Raw genomic sequence first — 23,132 nt, forward strand, 5'->3', positions numbered from 1 at the left:
TCGAGTATTCTGTTGGTTCTGAGAGGGATACCTGAAGAGGATTTCACCTCCTGGCAGGGCCACCCTGGACGGTACGATCGAGGGGAGGCTCCTGATAAGGTGCAATGCAAAACCAGTCCCCAGCGGCCATCCAGGTGGAAGATAGGTGTGTGCGATCGTTGGCTGTGACAGTGGGTGTTGGCCAGCAGTGGGGGGATCCCCAGTCAACATTTCTTTGCCAGTGGAACTGGGTCTACCTTGTGTAAAGGACCATGTCTCTGCTGATGTGTAACAGCTTTCCCACATTAAAGGTGCCTTGTACAGGTGGAATTCAAACCCCGTCCCCAAACTCTCAGAATTTCCTGGGTGGAAATTCAGAGCGTTCTTCACAACAGGAGGCCGTTCAGCCCACCGTTCCTGTATTAGCTTCTGAAAGAGCTACCTGATTAGTCCCACTTTCCAGCCCTATCTCTGTCCCTCTCTAAATTCGTCACTTCCAAGGACATATCCAACTCTTGTTTTGAAACCACCCATGGAATCGACCTCCGTCACTCTTCCAGGCAGCACATTCCAAATCCGAACAACTTTCTGAGCAAAGAGGTTTCTTCCCATTTCACTCTGATCTCCCCTACTGACAAACTGTGACCCCTCGTCACTGACAAGTCAACTGCTGAAATCAGAATATCCTTTTTACTCTATCAAAATTGTTCATAGTTTTGATCATGTCAACAAGGTCACCTGTAAGGAGATTTAGCCCATTTTCCTTCATCTTTCTGTGTATCTAAAATTCCTCATTCCTGGGGTCATTCTAATAAATCTCCTTTGAACTCTTTTGAGGTTTTTCATGTCGTGCCTTGAATGCCATGCCCAGAACTGAGTACATAATGGAAATGTGGTCTAACCAATGATTTGTACAGGTGCAATATCAATTCATTGCTTTTATTCTCGATGCCTCAATTTGAAAACACAAGGTTCACATAGGTGGCTCAATCTCCATTAATAACAGCTTCATCCTGCCTGACCACTTTCAGATAATCGCATACTTGAAACCGAAAGCCTCTGAGCTCCTGTACTCACATCAGATTTGTAACATCGAGCCTGTTTTGTCTTTCTGTGTTTCTTGGACAAAAATGCATTACTCACTTTTTTTTTTATGTCTTGAAATTGGAAAGTGATTGGCAACATCAAGCCTTGTGCAGTAAATATCTGTGCGTGCAAATGTTGTCCTTTCCACAAAGTAACTGTTTTTGACATGATCCTGGATGATGTAGTTCTCATGTGAAGATTGTCATCCCATTCTACGCACAGTCCGAGATGATCATTGAGAAGAAATGGGTTCTTTCCTCTCTACCCTGTCAAATCCGTTAGTCCTCTGAACAATATCAGTTACAGCCATCCCTTAACCTTCTACACAGAGGGACTGGACAAGCCATTATGATGAATTAACCATCTCTCTGTCCAGGTTACTTCCAGAAATTCTGTGCATGACCATTGTCGGGGTCGTACCTGCCAGAACTGTGCACTCCGGCTGTGGTTGAACAGGAACTTGACAATTTCACCAATACCTCTCCATCCAGAGGTATTTGAACCCCTCAGAGATCAGGGCTAACATTAGTTTCGAGAACGTGGTGACTTTCCTTCTTGCGTTACTGTTGCCCATTTGGTGTAGGCAAAGCCATACTGCTGTTAGGGAGGGAATGTGGGGCTATGTTTCCAACGCCAGATGAGCAGTGGCTTAGTGTAGAACGTGGAGAGGCATGGTGTTCCCACATTTCTGCGGCCCTTGTCCGATGGAAAGTAGTTATGGTTTTAAGAAGTTGTCTGAGGAGCTTTGGTGGATTCCTACAGCATTTGGTAGATGGTATATATTGCAGTCTCTGCGTATGTCAGTGGTGGAAGGATTGACTAAAGTGGCTGCTCGTTTGCTGGAGGCTGTCAACATTCTGTAGTGTTAGACTGCTACCTGTTTTCCTGATTCTGTCTGACATCACTGAATTTCCTGCACATCATTCTCATTCCAGAAGTGATGGTGCAAACAAGCCTCTTCTAGTTCACTAATGTCCTTGTTTGTAAGAAACTGCCATCCTTACCTGCTCTGGCTTATGTGTAACCCCACGGCCACAGCAAAGGGGTTTAATTTGAATTACTCATGGGCTGGGTGGGTAATCAGAGATGGATAATAAATGCTGCCCGTCAGTGATAGCCTGATCCTGTTAAAGCACTTACACAAACCAGTCACATTGTAATTCAGGGCTGATTGATAGTGATTAGGCCCCCAGCGTGCACTGTGTGGAGTCACAGATCAGCCAGTCGACAGCAGGCGATCTGATCTGCTTGAAAATTGAAACTGCTGATTTCTGCATATGCTCGTTGCATTTTAGCTTGCTTTTGCACCAAGCATCCTCAGTATTTGTCACCTCTTCGTTGCAGGGTAATAATAGAAATTATCACACAGGCAACAAGGGGGGCACTGCTTCATTCCCAACGCAGTTCCTCATCATCTTTAGCATTGTAAGACAAGGTAGATGTTTCCTTTCTCTTACATGTAAGAAGGAGATACTGAAGAAACTAATTCCCTAGCTCAGGGAAGAGTGCAATAAGCAATTGCTTATGTCAAAGAAAAAAACTGCGGAAAAGCATTCTATCTTACTCTTTGGGAGGAGGAATTTTACGATTTACGAAAATGAGTAACACCAAGGCATTAGAACAAATTGCTGGAAAACACCTCACTGTCAGGGAACAAAATCAAACAAGAGATGATCACGTGTCTCATGGCCAGGTTCTGTTCAACCCTTCTCCCTCCCAATGCTGCCAAACCTGAGATTTCCCAGCAGGTTTTGATCCTGGTTTCCAGAATCTGCTTATTTAAAAAGAGACCCAAACACATGACCAAGGGCAGTGCATTAGATCAGTGCCTACCCTTTAGGCAAAGGACTGATTTCAGTCAGTGCATTGATTGGAAGCTGGTCCTGCAAACTTGTCCCTGCGAGTAGATGTCAGTAATGCTGACTTATCTGTCAACAACCTTACCAGTTATGGAATTTCCAATAAAAGGATTGCCCACTCAATCCCCAGACACAGCAGAATCAAACACTGAGCAAGTTACTGGGGCAGGCATTGAATCAAAGGATGTCACAAAGAACAAAGGATTGATGATCAGACATGACAGCACAAAAAGCTCCAAGAACCAGAAGCTATGGAAATTACACACTGTACTCAATTCCATGGTGAATACTATTTTAATTTGCTCAGAGCACAACTAGTCATTTAGTAGAATGAGGTCACCATGTACAACAGATATAGATATTGACCCCATTCAGCTGAGTGTGAGCCTGTCAAACAGGTACTCTCCCATGCCATTGTCAGGGGCTCCCAGTCTCTTCAGGTTGGTGATGTGATCTCCCAGCTTCTTGATCATCTTCACTTGCTCATCCAAGTAGTGCCTCTCCAGGAAGTCACACAGCTGGAGAAAGCAAAGAGGGGAACTGGTTAAATCCAACAAAATACAGCTTGCGAGACCAAACAGTGAAGTGATGTCATGGAGATTGCCAAATACACTCGAGAAAGTGCTCAGTTTTAGAAACAGGATGATCTTGGTATAACCCAAGAAAACCCTCCACAATGTCAAAGGAGATCTTGTGGCTAACGAAAAGGACCAAGTGTCTGATCCCTGTTTTTAATTCAAAATCCCTGATTTAATACACCACACTCACATGAGGGTCCATGTGGCCAGAGGCTAGTTTGTGCAGATCCAGCAGACTCTGGTTCACATCCTTCTCCATCTGCAGAGCTCTCTGCATTGCCTCCAGACCATTGCCCCACTCATCCTGCTCTGGCTTCTGGAGGGAGGGAAGCAGGAACAGAAAGCACAGCTCAGCAGGCAGTTGTATCATTAGTCTACATCTGATCAGTTAATTATCCCTCATCATTGTAGGGGAAGTACTACAGGCCGACTTGACCTTGGTGAAACACCTGCTGTATTTGGTACTGTTCTTGAAGGGGACATTTCTAAACAGATCCTGCTATGCTGTGATCAGAGTAATCACAAGGCATCGGAAACATCTGCTAGATGTATTAAGGCTTCATACTGATGCTTTCCACACCTGAAAGATTTCTGTTTTCCCTTTTGACACCTCATCTTGTCCAAAGCAGCGGTAGACACCGATATTTGCTCACCATCCAGAATACTGGATTATCACAATTGCCAACTATTGTTCAATCACGTGCAAAAGTGTTTCCTTTTAGTGAAGGGAATCGTATTGTGGTGAGCAACCCCCCCATTCATACAGTATTTGCTCAGTCCTGAAGCTAAACAGATTGAGCTAGCCACAATGGAGTGGTATTTCACAAAAAGCTGCAAAAGAAAGCTTTGGAATCCAACCTTGATGTCCTGCAGGAGGATTCGGCCTCCACGTTTATTCTGGAAAGCCATCAGTTTCTCAGCGTGTTCCCGCTCCTCATGGAACTGCTCCTTGAAGAACTCAGCAAAGTGACGCAGGGCAACATCATCCCGGTCAAAGTAAGAGACCTGTCGGGGGAAAGAGGCAATAAAGGGAAATGTCTGAAATACATCAATGCCTCTTCTCAGATACTAACCCAGTTACCATCTTGACTCCACATTTAAGTGGGCAAAACTAGAGAGAGCCAGGAAGTCACCTTCCATGGATTATAACCCATGTAACAGATACTTAGCCAGACTTCTGGAAATAGAGAACAAAAACCAAATGCAATCCCTCACCTGTGTTTTGCTAAAATGGTGCGATAGAGTGTGGCATGGTGCACAATGAAGGGGACAGCTGTCTATAGCTATTAGATATCCCTGTTCTGCAGGTGATAAAACACTATTGTTCGCGAGGTGGAGACTAGTTAGGCCCCTATCCAACTGAATGAAATGCTATGAATAATGCAGTCAGTCATTAACACAGCCAGAAATCTCAGTCAGCAGCCTCATTATCACCATCACCCACCTGAATAACCCTAGTGTCCTACCACCCACTCCACACAGAATTCTAACTGCTTTGTTGTACACGAGTTAATATTTCAAGTGTGTGCCACTTTTCATAGCTCACAAAACACACTGAGCAAGGGTCAGTGGACCCAAAATTTGACCGGATTTCTTCCACCATTCCTTGCAGATCTGTAGAACTTTTCTAGCTATTCTTGTTGCTGTTTGATTTCCAGCAGTTGCTGTCTTTAGTTAAGGGAACTTTAGATCTTGAACATAAGCCAGTCTGGCAAATGGGGCAAGGTTCAAACAAAAGGATACATTTGTGTCCTACCAGGGAAGGTTTTCTGAAGAAAAAGGGATATAACCAAGTTAAATTTATCAGCAAAACCAGCTCAACCCTCCAGAGTTCAATGAAAACAATCACCAAGGGCTACACTGTCCCAAGATGGACAACTGGGGATCCACACCCAGGAGCCAGTTGTATATTAAGACAGTGTTCAAAACCTGAACAGAGAGTCAGTGTTAGGACTTGCACGAGATTGCATCAGGGGAAGGGCCACAGAAAACAATACATGCTACGGCTAAGTCATTAACCCAGCATAAAAACCCCAAACAGGTCAACACTTATCACACAGGCTTCAATTCCACAAAGCTCACCATGGAGAGGTAAACATAGGAGGAATAGAGCTCCAGGTTGATCTGCTTGTTAACAGCATCCTCACAGTCCTTGTGGTAGTTCTGACACACTCGGGAAGCCATCTTCACTATTCCTGCTCACAATCACAAGGACAACTCTGGAACAAAGGCCTCAATCCCCAAAGCTGTTGTGTTTCTACTCCTGAGACAACCGGCACTCACCCAGAGGGAGACCGAACTGATGATGACTGACAGTTGCTGCTAGCCAATCAGGAACCACCCATGCATAGAGGCACCAATGAGAGAGAGGGGGAGGGTGTGTTAAGCAGAGCTGATCAGAGGTGGAGATGAGAGCCAGGTCTGGATGGTTATTCTGTGATTGGAACAGCAGGAGGCCATTCGGCATCTCAAACCTTCTGCACCACTCACTCAGGTCATGGGTCATTTGGTTCTTTTTTAAAAGAAGTAAATATGGTTTGAGAAAAGATTGCTCGTTTTGTTTTTAAATTATGGTGGTTGTGATCAACTGCACAAGGGACTCATTGAGGAAGGGGAGTGTCAGTTTCTCAGCCTGTTGTGCTGGGATTTGGGAAAGAAAGGTGGGAAATTGGCTCGGGGTCATCGAAAATTGTCATAGTGTCAGCTGTGGAAAAGACAGGAAGGATGTTCCTGATGATGGAAAAGTTTAGGATCAGGGGTCACAGCCTAAGGACACATTTAGGACTGAGATGAGGAGAAATCTCTTCACCGAGAGAGTGGGGGTCCTGTGGAATTCTGTGCCACAGAAAACATTTGAGGCCAAAACTTTGAATGTTTTCCAGGAGCAGTTGGGTGTAGCTTTGAGGGCTGCTGGGATCAAAGAGTATGGAGAGAGAGAGGGAAGATGGGAATGAGTTAGGGGATCAACTTTCTGAGCAAAGAGGTTTCTTCCCATTTCACTCTGATCTCCCCTATTGACAAACTGTGAACTCTCGTCACTGACAAGTCAACTGCTGAAATCAGAATATCCTGTTTACTCTATCAAAATTGTTCATAGTTTTGATCACGTCAACAGGGTCACCTCTCAATAAGGTCACCTGCAAGGAAATTCACCCCATTTTCCTTAATCTTTCCGTGTATCTAAAATTCCTCATTCCTGGGGTCATTCTGATAAATCTCCTTTGAACTCTTTTGGAGGTTCTTCTTGTCCTTCCTTGAATGCCACGCCCAGAACTGAGTACATAATTGAAATGTGGTCTAACCAATGATTTGTAGAGGTGTAACATCAATTCGTTGCTTTTATACTCGATGCCTCAATTTGAAAACACAAGGTTCATAGAACAATACAGCGCAGAACGGGCCCTTCGGCCCTCGATGTTGTGCCGACCTGTGAGCTAATCCAAGCCCCACCTCCTACACCATCCCGTCATCATCCATATGCTTATCCAAGGACTGTTTAAATGCCCCTAACGTGGCTGAGTTAACTACATTGGCAGGCAGGGCTTTCCACGCCCTTACCACTCTCTGAGTAAAGAACCTGTCTCTGACAAATGTCTTAAATGTATCACCCCGCAATTTGTAGCTATGCCCCCTTGTACAAGTTGAAGTCATCATCCTCGGAAAAAGACTCTCACTGTCCACCCTATCTAATCCTCTGATCATCTTGTATGTCTCTATTAAATCCCCTCTTAGCCTACTTCTCTCCAATGAGAACAGATCCAAGTCCCTCAGCGTTTCTTCATAGGGCCTGCGCTCCAGACCAGGCAACATCCTGGTAAATCTCCTCTGCACCTTTCCCAATGCTTCCACATCCTTCCTGTAATGGGGTGACCAGAACTGCACGCAATATTCCAAATGAGGCCGCACTAGCGTTTTGTACAGTTGCAGCATGACATCACGGCTCCGGAACTCAATCCCTCTACCAATAAAACCTAACACACGGTAAGCCTTCTTATCAGCATCAACCTGGGTGACAACTTTCAGGGATCTATGTACATGGACACCAAGATCCATCTGCACATCCACACTGCCAAGAATCTTTCCATTGACCCGGTATTCTGCCTTCCTGCTATTCCCCCAAAAGTGAATCAACTCACATTTATCTGCATTGAACTCCATTTGCCACCTTTCAGCCCAATTCTGCAGTTTATCCAAGTCTCCCTCCAACGTGCAACATTCTTCCACACCGTCCACCACTCCACCGACTTTAGTGTCATCTGCAAACTTACTAACCCATCCACCTATGCCTGCGTCCAAGTCATTTATAAAAATGACAAACAGCAGTGGTCCTAAAGCAGATCCTTGAGGCACACCACGAGTGACCTGACTCCAGGCTGGATATTTTCCATCAACCACCACTCGTTGCCTTCTCACAGAAAGCCAGTTTCTAATCCAAACTGCTAAATCTCCCTCAATCCTGTGCCTCTGTATTTTCTCCAATAGCTTACCATGTGGAGCCTTATCAAAGGCTTTACTGAAGTCCATGTACACCATGTCAACTGCCCTTCCCTCATCCACATGCTTGGTTCACCTCAGCCTTCTCAATAACAGCTTCATCTTGGCTGGTCACTTTCAGATAATCACATACTTGAAACCCAAAGTCTCTCTGCTCCTGTACTCACATCAGATTTGTAACATTGAGCCTGTTTTGTCTTTCTATGTTTCTCAAACAAAATGTGTTATTCACATATTTTTAGTGTTGAAATTAGAAAGTGATTGTCAAAGTCAAGCCTTACCCAATAAATATCTAACAGCACGTGCACATATTATCTTCTCCACAAAGAAGCTGTTTTTGACATTATCCTGGATGATTTTGTTGAAATGTGAAAACTATAATCCTATTTTGCACACAGTCCTCAATGACCATAGACAAGAAATAGATTCTGTCTGTTCACTCTGTCAAATCCATTAATCCTCTTTGAAATTTCAAACACGGCCATCCCTTAACCTTCTACACAGAGGGACTGGGACAAACCGTTATCATCAATGAACCAGCTCTCTGTCCAAGTTCATTGCAGAAATTCTGTGCATAACCATCTTTGGGTCGAAGCTGCTAGAACTGAGCACTCCAGCTGTGGTTGAGCTGGAACTTGACAATTTCACAAAAGAACCATCAGCCAGAGGTAGTTGAAACCCTCGGAGATCAGGCCTAACATTAGATGAGAGAATGTGGTGGCTTGCGTTCTTGAATTGCTGTTGCCCATTTGGTGTAGGCAGATCCCCAATGCTGTTAGGGAGGGAATTCCAGGATTCTGATCCAGCAACCTGGGGGAATGGGACCATGTTTCCAACTCAGGATGGTGAATGGTTTGGTGTAGAACTTAGAGGCGGTTGTGTTCCATGTATTTGCTGCCCTTGTCCCATGGCAAGTAATGGGGGCTTTGGAAGGTGTTGTCTAAGGAGCTTTGGTGGATTTCTACAACATTTGGTGATAGTACACATTGCAGTCCCTGTGTGTCAGTGGTGGAAGGAGTGAATCTCGTGGCTGCTCTGAGCTGGCAACTCTTAAGCTTCTGGAGTGTTGGACTGATGCCCATTGTCCTGATTCTGTCTGAACAACTCTCTTCGGGCATTAAGAACCTAAAAATGAGCATGCAATTCCTAGTCTGAATAAAATATCCTTTTCACTGAAGTCATTCAGGGAAGGGAACTGCCAAACTGCCATCCTTACCTGGTCTGGCCAGTATATGACACCAAGCCTAAAGCACTGTGGGTGACTAATTGTCCCATGGGCAGTTCAGAGAGAGGATAAATGCTGCCTGGTCAGTGACATCCTTATCCTGTCAAGGAATTGTCAGTGGTCACCCATTAGAAACCAGTGACTGATTGTGATTGACAGCAATGAGCTAGACCCAATGCAGCGTGTGTGGAGCCACATGGAGGCCAGATTACATCAGAAAGCTGATTTTCTTCACAATTAAATGTAAAGGAAATTGTAACTACTGACTTCTGCAAGTGGTATTTTGTTTTTAGCTTGATTTTCACCAGGTGTCCTCAGCATTTGTCACCTTTGCATTGCAGAGCAAGGACAGGAGTTACAGCAGATGCTTTAGAAGGTGGGCACTGCTTCATTGCCTAATAGAGGCCATAGTCATTAGCATTGTCAGGGAGAAAGCAGAGCTTTCATTCTACTGAATGGAAAGGACATACGAGAGAAACCACTTCTCTAGCTCAGGAAACATGTAAATGGTAAACAGTTGCAAAAAAGCAGGTGTACCTTGCATGATTGGTCAACTTTATATTCTTCTAATGAGGAATTTTGTGACCTATTAAAGTCAGTAGAATTTAAGCAAGAGAACAAGTAGGTGGAAAACACCTCATGGCCTGGCAACAAAATCAGTCAAGAGATAAACACGTGTCTCATGTCCCGGTTCTGTTCAACACTTCTCACTACCAAACCTGAGATTTCCCAGCAGCTTTTGTTCCTGGTTTCCAGTGTCAGCTTGGTTTTTCCAAAAATGCTGAAGATTGAGTGAATGGACAGGCCTTGGCAATGCCAATTGTTTAGGCACAGGACAGATTTCAGTCATGGTTTTGACCAGAAGCTGGTCCTGAAAAATTGTCCTGGGGAAGCGGAGGACAGATTTTGTTGTGGCATTGTCTGCAATGCAGATGTTTGCCAGTTGTGGCATTTCCAAGGTCAAGATTGCCCACTCAATCCCTACAGACAGACGCTCAGCAGAAGCAAACACCGAGCCAATAACTGGGGCAGGCAGTGAATCAAAAGGTTGTCAAAGAACAAAATCCATTTTGTGATCACTTGTTAAAACAGCAACCAGAAGCAGCTATGAAGTGACACAGTACTCAGTTCCATGGTGAACACTACTTTTATTTGCTCAGAGCACAACCAAAGCCATTCACGAGAATGAGGTCACCATGTACAACAGATATTATTGACCCCACTCAGCTGAGTGTGAGCCTATCAAACAGGTACTCTCCCGTGCCATTGTCAGGGGCTCCCAGTCTCTTCAGGTTGGTGATGTGATCTCCCAGTTTCTTGATCATCTTCACTTGCTCATCCAAGTAGTGCCTCTCCAGGAAGTCACACAGCTGGAAGACAAAATTAGTCCAGAGGATCAAAAAGCAGTCTGAAAGTGACCTCCCATGACAGATGTGACCATCACCACCACGTGGAGGTCCACGTAGGTGATGCCTTTGAAAGGTTTTAACAGCCGGCAGGAGGCTGGGAGAAGGTAATTGGATTTTTAACCCAGAGAGTGCACAAACACACCACTTTCTTCCAAGAAAGAGAGAGAAAAGTTTACAAACTCACATGAGGGTCAGTGTGGCTAGAGGAGAGTTTGTGCAGATCCAGCAGACTCTGGTTCACATCCTTCTCCATCTGCAGAGCTCTCTGCATTGCCTCCAGACCATTGCCCCACTCATCCTGCTCTGGCTTCTGGAGGGAGGGAAGCAGGAACAGAAAGCACAGCTCAGCAGGCAGTTGTATCATTAGTCTACATCTGATCAGTTAGTTATCCCTCATCATTGTAGGGGAGGTACTACAGGCCAACTTGACCTTGGTAAAACACCTGCTGTATTTGGTACTGTTCTTGAAGGGGACATTTCTAAACAGATCCTGCTATGCTGTGATCAGAGTGATCTCAAGGCATCAGAAACATCTTTAGATGTATAAAGGCTTCATACTGATGCTTTCCACACCTGAAAGATTTCTGTTTTCCCTTTTGACACCTCATCTTGTCCAAAGCAGCGTTAGACACTGATATTTACTCACCATCCAGAATACTGGATTATCACAATTGCCAACTGTTGTTCAATCACAAGTGCAAAAGTGTTTCCTTTTAGTGAAGGGAATCCTATTGTGGTGAGCAACCCTCCCATTCATACAGCATTTGTTCAGTCCTGAAGGTAAACAGATTGAGCTAGCCACAATTGAGTGGTATTTCACGAAAAGCTGCAAACAGAAGGCTTTGGAATCCAACCTTGATGTCCTGCAGGAGGATTCGGCCCCCACGTTTATTCTGGAAAGCCATCAGGTTCTCAGCGTGTTCCTGCTCCTCATGGGACTGCTCCTTGAAGAACTCAGCAAAGTGACGCAGGGCAACATCATCCCGGTCAAAGTAAGAGAACTGTGGGGGAAGAGAAAGGCAGGAAAGGGAAACATATCTGATGTTAATCAATGGCACTCCTCAATCAGAAACTAACCTGGTCACCATCTTGATTGCACACTTAAGAACAAAGAAAATCACAGCACAGGAGCAGGCCCTTTGGCCCTCCAAGCCTGCACCGATCGAGATCCTGTTGACGTCTGTCATCTCTTTTCTAGGGTCAGTATCCCGTTGCTCCCTGCCCATCCATGTACCTGTCCAGATACATCTTAAAAAGACACTTGCGTGACTTCGTCTCCCACCTCCACATGCAACGTGTGCCAGGCACCCTTCAACCTCTGCGGAAAGAGCTTGCCACACATCCACATGATAAATTGCCCGTAGGGTTCAGAAGTGTGGGGGGTTTTGGTGGGATGCTTCAAGGGCCAGTGTGGACATTTTTGGCTAAAAGGGCCTGTTTCCACATTGTAGGCAATCTAACCAAATCCCCTCGAAACTTTGCTCTTATTTTGAACTCATGACTCCGAGTCATTGAATCCCCGACTCTGGGAAAAAGCTTCTTGCTATTCACCTTGTCTATAGTTCTCATGATTTTGTTGACCTCAGTCAGGTTCCCCACCGACCCCATCACCCTTCTAATGAAAATAATCTTAAATGCATTCATCTTTTATGTTATAGAACAGAGAACATGACAGCACAGTACAGGCCCTTCGGCCCTTGACGTTGTGCCGACCTGTCATACCGATCTGAAGCTCATCTAACCTACACTATTCCATGTACGTCCATATGCTTGTCCAATGACAACTTAAATGTACTTAAAGTTGGTGAATCTACTACCGTTGCAGGCAAAACGTTCCACACCCTTGCTATTCTCTGAGTAAAGAAACTACCTCTGACATCTGTCATATATCTTTCACCCCTCAATTTAAAGCTATGCCCCTCGTGCTCGCTGTCTCCGTCTTAGGAAAAAGGCTCTCCCTATCCAACCTGTCTAACCCTTTGATTATCTTATATGCCTCAATTAAGTCACCTCTCAACCTTCTTTTCTCTAACGAAAACAGCCTCAAGTCCCTCAGCCTTTCCTCGTAAGACTTTCCCTCCATACCAGGCAACATCCCAGTAAACCTCCTCTGCACCCTTTCCAAAACTTCCACATCCTTCTTATAATGCGGTGACCAGAACTGTACGCAATGCTACAAGTGCGGCCGCACAAGAGTTTTGTACAGCTGCAGCATAACCTCTTGGTTCCGGAACACGATCCCTGTATTCATAAAAGCTAAAACACTGTCTGCCTTCTTAACAACCCTGTCAACCTGGGTGGCAACTTTCAAGGATCTGTGTACATGGTCACCGAGATCTCGCTGCTCATCTACACTACCAAGAATCTTACAGTACTTTGCCTTCGGGTTCCTCCTACCAAAGTGCATCACCTCACACTTGTCCGCATTAACCTCCATTTGCCACCTCTCAGCCCAGCTCTGCAACTTATCTACGTCTCTCTGTAACCTACAACATTCTTCGTCACTACCCACATCTCCACCGACCTTAGTGTCGTCTGCAAATTTACTAACCCATCCTTCTACGTTTATAAAAATGACAAACAGCAGTGGACCCAACACGGACCCTTGCGGTACACCGCGAGTAACCGGTCTCCAGGATGAACATTTCCAATCAACCACCACGCTGTCTTCTTTCAGCAAGCCAATTTCTGATCCAAACTGTTATATCTCCCACAATCCCATTCCTCCGCATTTTGTACAACAGCCAACTGTGGGGAGCCTAATCGAACGCCTTGCTGAAATCCATATGCACCACATCAACCGGTTTACTCTCATCTACCTGTTTCGTTATATGTTCCAATGGGAAAGTGATTGGCAACATCAACATCTTACCGAATAAATATCTAACTGCTCATTCACATATTATCCTTTCCAAAAAGCAGCTGTTTTTTGCTTTATCGTGGATGATTTACTTCTACTGCTAGGAATGTAATCATATTCCCCCCTCTCAGTCCTGGATGCGAATTGAAAAGAAGCAAGATCTCTCTATCTACCCTATCAAATCCATGAATCCACTTGTAAATTTCAAGCACAGACATCCCGTCCACTTCTACATCGAGGGACTTGGGAAAACGATTATCATCGGAGCCAATTAACTTTCTGCCCAGGTTCATTCCAGAAATTTTGTGCATAAGCATCTTTGGATTGAACCTACTAGAACCGTGCACTCGAGATGGAGTTGAGCTAGAACTTGACAATTTCACAAAAGGCGGCCCAGCCAGAGGTATTTGACCCGCTCTGAGATCACGCCCACCACGAGAACATTGGGGTGGGGGGGCTTTCCGTCTTTAATTGCTGTAGCCTATTTGCTGTAGTCAGATCCACAATGTTCCTAGTGAGGGAATTCCAGGATTCTGATCCACCGACACTGGAGAATGGGGTGTTATGTTTCCAACTCAGGATGGCAGGTAGCTTGATGGAGAACTTAGAGGGGGTGGTTTTCCCCTGTATCAGATGCCTTTCTCCCATGGCCAGTAATTAGGGCTTTGGAAAGTATTGTCTCAGGAGCTTTGGTGGATTTCTACAGCTTTTGGGAGGCGGTACACAGTGTACTCCGTGTGTGTCAGTGGTGCAAAGAATGCATCTAGTGGTGCTGGAGGCCATCAAGTTTCTGGAGTGGTGGACTCATCTAATTCTGTGCGACAACTCTCTGGAGTTCTAGAATTAAGAAGCTGATGAGGAGAATTATATTCAGTGTCAAAAACACATCCTTACCTGGCCTGCGTATGATGCTGCAACCACAGCCATGTGTGAGACTCTGACCTGGCCTTGGGGACAATGAGCAATGGATAAATAAATGGTGTCAGCTCAGAGACATCCTCATCCTTTAAATAAAGGAAACTGTCACCCCTGAGCATCAGTAATTAGGCAGCCATAGTGCATTGCAGGTGGAGGTACATGCCGGTCAGTGTACATCAGGAGAGCTTATTTCCTTGCTAACCACAGAAACTGCTGCTTTCTGCTAGTGGCATTTGCATTCTAGCTTTATTTTTACTGAGCCTTTGGCATCTCTACATTGCAGAGCAATGATAGAAGTTCTACCACAGGGGCTCCAAGGTGGGCACTGCTGCATTACGTAATGAGGATCATTGTCTAGAAGCAAAAAGACTGATACATGAGAAAACAAATTTTGCCATTCTCCTACAATCAGGCAGTGCCCTTACTCCTTCCCCCACTGCAGCAAAAGAGAGTAAACTATTTCCCAGCTCTGGAAACAATTGCTTATCTAAAATGCTAAAGATAAGTGCATCTTAGATGCTGGATGTTCCACTATATATTCCTGTTCAAAAGAGTGAAAGTATGCTCAAATTGCTAGATTTGAAGTGCGACAAAAATAATTGTTGGAAAGCCTCACAGGTCTGGCAACATCTGTCAGAAGATGTGATTGTATCTTGGGTTCTGGGACTGAGAACAGTTCTCTCCACAGATGCTCTCCAAACCTGCTATTTCCTGCCCCTGCTTATTTACAAAAGAGACTTGAACATTGCCAAGGGCAGTGTCTAACATTGAAACAGGGGGCTGGTTTCACTGAAGATATTGACTAGAAGCTGGTTTGGAATAAAAAAGTCAATACAACACTGCTTAGTAGCCAAAAACCCAAATTGAACACTTGTGCAATTTCATCTGCGAGGATTGCCCACCTAATTCCTACAAACAAGAGAAAAGGGGCAGACATTGAATCAAAGGTTAATCAGAACAGAAAAGGAATTAATGATCAGGTGTCAAACAGCAATACCAAGAGCCAGAAGCAGCTCTGAAATTATGCAAAGTACTCAGTTCCATGTGAACACTATTTTAATTTGGTCAGAGCACAACCAAGTTACTAGCATTATGTCACCATACACATTATTGACCCCATTCAACTGAGCGTGAGCCTGTCAAACAGGTACTCTCCCGTGCCATTGTCAGGGGCTCCCAGTCTCTTCACGTTGGTGATGTGATCTCCCAGCTTCTTGATCATCTTCACTTGCTCATCCAAGTAGTGCCTCTCCAGGAAGTCACACAGCTAGAAGACAAAATTAATCCAGAGGATCAAAAAGGTGTCTGAAAGTGACCCCCATGACAGACGTGACCATCACCACCATGTGGAGGTCCACTGAGGTGAAGCCTTTGCAAGGTTTTACCAGCCGGTAGGAGGCTTGGAGAAGGTAATTCGATTTTTAAACCAAGAGAGAGTGCACAAACACATCACTTTCTTCCAAGGAAGAGAGAGAATACAGTTTACAAACTCACATGAGGGTCAGTGTGGCCAGAGGAGAGTTTGTGCAGATCCAGCAGACTCTGATTCACATCCTTCTCCATCTGCAGAGCTCTCTGCATTGCCTCCAGACCACTGCCCCACTCATCCTGCTCTGGCTTCTGGAGGGAGGGAAGCGGGAACAGAAAGCAGAGTTCAGCAGGCAGTTGTATCATTAGTCTACATCGGTTAGTATCCCTCATCATTGTAGGAGGTACTACAAACAAACTTGAATTTGATCAAGACAACTAGATTTTGTACTGAGGGACTAAGAAATTTTCTGAACACATTCTACTGTTCATGTCGATTCTCAGAATTCACATGCAGAGAATAGGTGCCAATGGAAGTAATTCCTGGCTTGAATCTTCCAGATTCAGAAAGGCTGGACACTGCTACTTTCCACACTGCAACAATTTCCTGTCTTAGCTTTTGCTCCCTCATTCTGTCTGAAGGAGAGTCATTCACATTGATATCTACTCACTATGCTGGTGAGTCTCAATTGCCCTCAAGTGCAGAGTATTTCCTTTCACCTAAAGGAAGCCTATTTTGCAGAACAACCTCCCCTTCATACAGTATTTGTTCAATGCTAAATTGAATTAGCTGGAGATACCAGTCGATTGTAGCTGCTCAAAAAGCCACAAAACAGAAGGCTTCAGAATCTAACCTTAATGTCCTGCAGGAGGACTCGACCTCCACGTTTATTCTGGAATGCCATCAGTTTCTCAGCGTGTTCCCGTTCCTCATGGGACTGCTCCTTGAAGAACTCAGCAAAGTGATGCAGGGCAACATCATCCCGGTCAAAGTAAGAGAACTGTGGGAAGAGAGAGGTTTAAAGGAAACTGTCTGAAATTCGTGAATGACACTCCTCACTCAGGAACTAACCTGGGCACCATCTTGATTCCACATTTAAGTGGTTAAAAAAACAGACAAAGCAGGAAGTCACCTTCCATGGATTATAACCCAAACAACAGATACTTAAGCAGCCTTTGTGCAGATATTTCACCAGCATTCTGGAAATCAAGGACAAAAACCAAACGCAATCCCTGGTGAAAGAGAGAGAGAGAGAGAGAGAGAGAGAGAAAGAGAGAGAGAGAGAGAGAAAGAGAGAGAGAAAGAAAGAGAGAGAGAGAAAGAAAGAGAGAGAGAGAAAGAAAGAGAGAGAAAGAAAGAGAGAGAGAGAAAGAAAGAGAGAGAGAGAAAGAAAGAGAGAGAGAGAAAGAAAGAGAGAGAGAGAAAGAAAGAGAGAGAGAGAAAGAAAGAGAGAGAGAGAGAGAAAGAGAGAGAGAGAGAGAAAGAGAGAGAGAAAGAGAGAGAGAAAGAGAGAGAGAAAGAGAGAGAGAAAGAGAGAGAGAGAGAGAGAGAGGCATAGTGCCTGATGAAGGGGACAGCTGGCTATTGCCATCAGACATCCCTGCTCTGCAGGTTAGAAGCACTATTGTTCAGGAGGTGGAGACCAGTTAGGCCCCTGTCCAACTGAATGAAGGGACGTGTGTTCGTGAACACAGCCAGAAAGCTCAGTCAGCAGCCTCATTATCACCATCACCCACCTGAATAACCCCAGTGTCCTACCATCCACTCCACAGAATTCTAACTGCTTTGTTAGAGAGAGAAAAAAGATCACATACATAGTGTGAAAGTGTGCCTCTTTCCTCACATTGCATAGCTCAAGGCCACTTGAGAAAGGGTCAGTGGACCCAGAGCTTGGATTTCTTCCAGGTGTGTAGAGCTTTTCTAGCTTTTCTGTTGGTGTTTAGTGTCCAGCAGCTGCTGTTCTTTTTGTTCAGGGAACTTTACATCTTGAGCACAGGACAGTCTGGTGAATGGGGCAAGGTTTTAAACAAAAAGGAGTATATTTGTGTCAGGAAAAGTTTCCACCAGGGAAGGCTTTTGTTGAGAAAATGAATGCAACCAAGTTTTAAAAAAATTAATTATTGACCAAGACCAAATCATCCCTCCAGAGTTAGATGAAAAATCACCAAGGGTTACATTGTCCAGAGACAGCAAGCTGGGCATCCACATCCAGGAGCCAGTTGGACATGAAGACAATGGTCAGGTTTTGAACAGAGAGTCAGTGTTAAGGCCTGCACTAGATTGCAACAGGGGAAGGGCCACAGAAAATAATACATGTTACAGCTAATTCATTAACCCAGCATAAAAACCAAACAGGTCAACACTATCATAGCACAGGCTTCAATTCCACAAAGCTCACCATGGAGAGGTAAACATAGGAGGAATAGAGCTCCAGGTTGATCTGCTTGTTAACAGCATCCTCACAGTCCTTGTGGTAGTTCTGACACACTTGGGAAACCATCTTCACTATTCCTGCTCACAAGCACCAAGAAAACTCTAGAACTAAGTCTCTCTCTCCCACAGGCTCTTGTATTTATAGTCCTGGGACCATCCTGCAGTCACACAGAGAGAGGCAGAACTGATGATGACTGACAGTTGCTGCTGGCCAATCAGGAACCACCCCTGCATACAGGCACCAATGAGAGAGAGGGGGAGGGTGTGTTAAGCAGAGCTGATCAGAGGTGGAGATGAGAGCCAGGTCTGGATGGTTATTCTGTGATTGGAACAGCAGGAGGCCATTCGGCATCTCAAACCTTCTGCACCACTCAATCAGGTCATAGATCATTTGGTTCTTTTTTAAAAGAAGTAAATATGGTTTGAGAAAAGATTGCTCGTTTTGTTTTTAAATTATGGTGGTTGTGATCAACTGCACAAGGGACTCATTGAGGAAGGGGAGTGTCAGTTTCTCAGCCTGTTGTGCTGGGATTTGGGAAAGAAAGGTGGGAAATTGGCTCGGGGTCATCGAAAATTGTCATAGTGTCAGCTGTGGAAAAGACAGGAAGGATGTTCCTGATGATGGAAAAGTTCAGGATCAGGGGTCACAGCCTAAGTACACATTTAGGCCTGAGATGAGGAGAAATCTCTTCACCGAGAGAGTGGGGGGTCCTGTGGAATTCTGTGCCACAGAAAACATTTGAGGCCAAAACTTTGAATGTTTTCCAGGAGCAGTTGGGTGTAGCTTTGAGGGCTGCAGGGATCAAAGAGTCTGGAGAGAGAGTGGGAAGATGGGACTGAGTTATGGAATCAGCCACAATCACATGGAATGGCAGAGCAGTCTGGAGGGGGCTGAATGGCCGAATCCAACAATTTTTTTTCGATGATTCTAAGTTTGTACAACCAGTGCAGCCAGGGTATTGTGATGCAGGGGTAATGTCCCTAGCTGTGGACCAGGAAGCCTTGGTCCAAGTCCATACCAGATCCAGAGATTTTGTAACATCTTTACAGGCAGAATTAGAAAACAACCAGAACAGGTGCAGGCACAAAGGACCGAATGGCCGCCTGCTGTGCCACAACAATTCTCCGATTCTGTGATGGGTCTGTACCTGAGCAGCATCTCCCTGCCTCCAGCTCCTGCCTGTGGATTGTCACCTCGCAGTGATGGAGAGCCTCGAGTGTTCTGTTGGTTCTGAGAGTGATACCTGAAGAGGATTTCACCTCCTGGCAGGGCCACCCAGGACGGTACGATCGAGGGGAGGGTCCTGGTAAAGTGCAATGCAAAACAAGTTCCCAACGGCCATCCAGGTGGAAGATAGGCGTGTGCTATCGTTGGCTGTGACGGTGGGTGAAGGTCAGCAGTGGGGGGATCCCCAGTCAACATTTCTTTGCCAGTGGAACTGGGTCTACCTTGTGTAAAGGACCATGTCTCTGCTGATGTGTAACAGCTTTCCCACATTAAAGGTGCCTTGTACAGGTGCCCACTGAGAGGAGTACAAAGCCCCTCTCCAAACTCTGAGAATTTCCTGGGGGAACATGCAGAGGATTTTTAATGATAGGAGGCCATTTGGCCCATCGTGCCTGATTCAGTTTCTGAAAGCATTCCACACGCAGCCCCACTCTCCAGCCCTATGTCTGTATCCCTCTAAATTTGCCACTTCCATATATGTATACAGCTGCTTTTCTAAAGCCACCTACGGAATCTGCGTCCATCACTCCTGTCAGCTACGCATACCAAACCCTACCAACTTTCTGAGTGAAGAGGTTTCTCCTCCTCTCACTGTGAGCTCCCTCACTGACAAATTGTGACCCCTCGTCACTAACGTATCCACTGGTGAAAACAGAATATCCCCCTTTACCCTGACAGAATTGGTGATAATTTTGATCACTTCAACAAGTGCTCCTTGCTCCAAGGAGAATAAGCGCTATTTCTTTAATCTTTCCGTGTGTCTGAAATTCCCCATTCCAGGTGTCATTATTATAAATCACCTTTGAACTCTGTCCAGGGCTTGCATGCCCTTCCTTAAAAGCCACGCCCAGAACTGAGCACATCACTGCAAATGTGGTCTAACCAATGAGTTGTAGAGGGGTATCATCAATTCCTTGCTTTTATACTCGATGCCTCAATTTGAAAACACAAGGTTCATAGAACAATACAGCGCAGAACGGGCCCTTCGGCCCTCGATGTTGCGCCGACCTGTGAGCTAATCCAAGCCCCACCTCCTACACAATCCCGTCACCATCCATATGCTTATCCAAGAAATGTTTAAATGCCCCTAATGTGGCTGAGTTAACTACATTTGCAGGCAGGGCTTTCCACGCCCTTACCACTCTCTGAGCAAAGAACCTGCCTCTGACAAATGTCTTAAATGTATCACCCCGCAATTTGTAGCTATGCCCCCTTGTACAAGTTGAAGTCATCATCCTCGGAAAAAGACTCTCACTGTCCACCCTATCTAATCCTCTGATCATCTTGTATGTCTCTATTAAATCCCCTCTTAGCCTACTTCTCTCCAATGAGAACAGATCCAAGTCCCTCAGCGTTTCTTCATAGGGCCTGCGCTCCAGACCAGGCAACATCCTGGTAAATCTCCTCTGCACCTTTCCCAATGCTTCCACATCCTTCCTGTAATGGGGTGACCAGAACTGCACGCAATATTCCAAATGAGGCCGCACTAGCGTTTTGTACAGTTGCAGCATGACATCACGGCTCCGGAACTCAATCCCTCTACCAATAAAACCTAACACACGGTAAGCCTTCTTATCAGCATTATCAATCTGGGTGACAACTTTCAAGGATCTATGTACATGGACACCAAGATCCATCTGCACATCCGCACTGCCAAGAATCTTTCCATTGACCTAGTATTCTGCCTTCCTGTTATTCCCCCAAAATTGAATCAACTCACATTTATCTGCATTGAACTCCATTTGCCACCTTTCAGCCCAATTCTGCAGTTTATCCAAGTCTCCCTGCAACGTGCAACATTCTTCCACACCGTCCACCACTCCACCGACTTTAGTGTCATCTGCAAACTTACTAACCCATCCACCTATGCCTGCGTCCAAGACATTTATAAAAATGACAAACAGCAGTGGTCCTAAATTAGATCCTTGAGGCACACTACGAGTGACCTGACTCCAGGCTGGATATTTTCCATCAACCACCACTCGTTGCCTTCTTACAGAAAGCCAGTTTCTAATCCAAACTGCTAAATCTCCCTCAATTCTCTGCCTCTGTATTTTCTCCAATAGCCTACCATGTGAAACCTTATCAATGGCTTTACTGAAGTCCAATTACACCACGTCAACTGCCCTTCCCTCATCCACATGCTTGGTTCACCACAGCCTTCTCAATAACAGCATCATCTTGGCTGGTCACTTTCAGATAATCACATACTTGAAACCCAAAGTCTCTCTGCTCCTGTACTCACATCAGATTTGTAACATTGAGCCTGTTTTGTCTTTCTATGTTTCTCAAACAAAATGTGTTATTCACATATTTTTAGTGTTGAAATTAGAAAGTGATTGTCAAAGTCAAGCCTTACACAATAAATATCTAACAGCACGTGTGTTGTCTAAGGAGCTTTGGTGGATTTCTACAACATTTGGTGATAGTACACATTGCAGTCCCTGTGTGTCAGTGGTGGAAGGAGTGAATCTCGTGGCTGCTCTGAGCTGGCAACTGTTAAGCTTCTGGAGTGTGGGACTGAGGCCCATTGTCCTGATTCTGTCTGAAAAACTCTCTTTGGGCATTATGAACCTAAAAATGAGCATGCAATTCCTAGTCTGAATAAAATATCCTTTTCACTGAAGTCATTTAGGGAAGGGAACTGCCAAACTGCCATCCTTACCTGGTCTGGCCAGTATATGACACCAAGCCTAAAGCACTGTGGTTGACTAATTGTCCCATGGGCAGTTCAGACAGAGGATAAATGCTGCCTGGTCAGTGACATCCTTATCCTGTCAAGGAATTGTCAGTGGTCACCCATTAGAAACCAGTGACTGATTGTGATTGACAGCAATGAGCTAGACCCAATGCAGCGTGTGTGGAGCCACATGGAGGCCAGATTACATCAGAAAGCTGATTTTCTTCACAATTAAATGTAAAGGAAATTGGAACTACTGACTTCTGCAAGTGGTATTTTGTTTTTAGCTTTATTGTCATCAGGTGTCCTCAGCATTTGTCACCTTTGCATTGCAGAGCAAGGACAGGAGTTACAGCAGATGCTTTAGAAGGTGGGCACTGCTTCATTGCCTAATAGAGGCCATAGTCATTAGCATTGTCAGGGAGAAAGCAGAGCTTTCATTCTACTGAATGGAAAGGACATACTAGAGAAACAATTCTCTAGCGCGGGAAACATGTAAATGGTAAGCAATTGCAGAAAAGCAGGTGTACCTTGCACGATTGGTCAACTTTATATTCTTGTAATGAGGAATTTTGTGACCTATTAAAGTCAGTAGGATTTAAGCAAGAGAACAAGTAGGTGGAAAACACCTCATGGCCTGGCAACAAAATCAGTCAAGAGATAAACACGTGTCTCATGTCCCGGTTCTGTTCAACACTTCTCACTACCAAACCTGAGATTTCCCAGCAGCTTTTGTTCCAGGTTTCCAGTGTCAGCTTGGTTTTTCCAAAAATGCTGAAGATTGAATGAATGGACGGGCCTTGGCAATGCCTAATGTTTAGGCACAGGACAGATTTCAGTCATGGTTTTGAGCCGAAGCTGGTCCTGAAAAATTGTCCTGGGAAAGCTGAGGACAGATTTTGTTCTGGCATTGTCTGCAATGCAGATATTTGCCAGTTGTGGCATTTCCAAGGACAAGATTGCCCACTCAATCCCTACAGACAGACGCTCAGCAGAAGCAAACACCGAGCAAATTACTGGGGCAGGCATTGAATCAAAGGTTGCAAGAAAGAACAGAAAATGGATTTGATTACC

The 23,132-nt window shown here is 45.0% G+C and overlaps 1 protein-coding gene across 1 annotated transcript; it reads right to left on the bottom strand.

Annotated features, from left to right (window-relative positions):
* Positions 1-3,295: 3,295 nt before the first annotated feature.
* On the bottom strand, positions 3,296-5,686 carry LOC132208054 (ferritin, heavy subunit-like). The gene is made up of 4 exons (XM_059643799.1): positions 5,585-5,686; positions 4,361-4,507; positions 3,693-3,818; positions 3,296-3,442 (listed from the first exon to the last, which is right to left on the bottom strand). Exons 1-4 carry the CDS (start codon positions 5,684-5,686, stop codon positions 3,296-3,298), a joined length of 522 nt encoding a protein of 173 aa, XP_059499782.1.
* Between the last annotated feature and the right edge of the window lie 17,446 nt (positions 5,687-23,132).

Source organism: Stegostoma tigrinum, unplaced genomic scaffold, assembly GCF_030684315.1.
Source record: "Stegostoma tigrinum isolate sSteTig4 unplaced genomic scaffold, sSteTig4.hap1 scaffold_275, whole genome shotgun sequence".
In the NCBI taxonomy this organism is placed as follows: domain Eukaryota; kingdom Metazoa; phylum Chordata; class Chondrichthyes; order Orectolobiformes; family Stegostomatidae; genus Stegostoma; species Stegostoma tigrinum.

What these genes read in the sequence shown, in the direction of transcription:
- LOC132208054 (XM_059643799.1), bottom strand. Translation starts at nt 5,686, where the DNA reads ATGGCTTCCCGAGTGTGTCAGAACTACCACAAGGACTGTGAGGATGCT. An exon ending in TCCTCCTGCAGGACATCAAG is followed by an intron (nt 3,819 to 4,360) that starts GTTGGATTCCAA and finishes CCCTCCCTCCAG; the next exon opens with AAGCCAGAGCAGGATGAGTG. An exon ending in CTGGCCACATGGACCCTCAT is followed by an intron (nt 3,443 to 3,692) that starts GTGAGTGTGGTG and finishes TGCTTTCTCCAG; the next exon opens with CTGTGTGACTTCCTGGAGAG.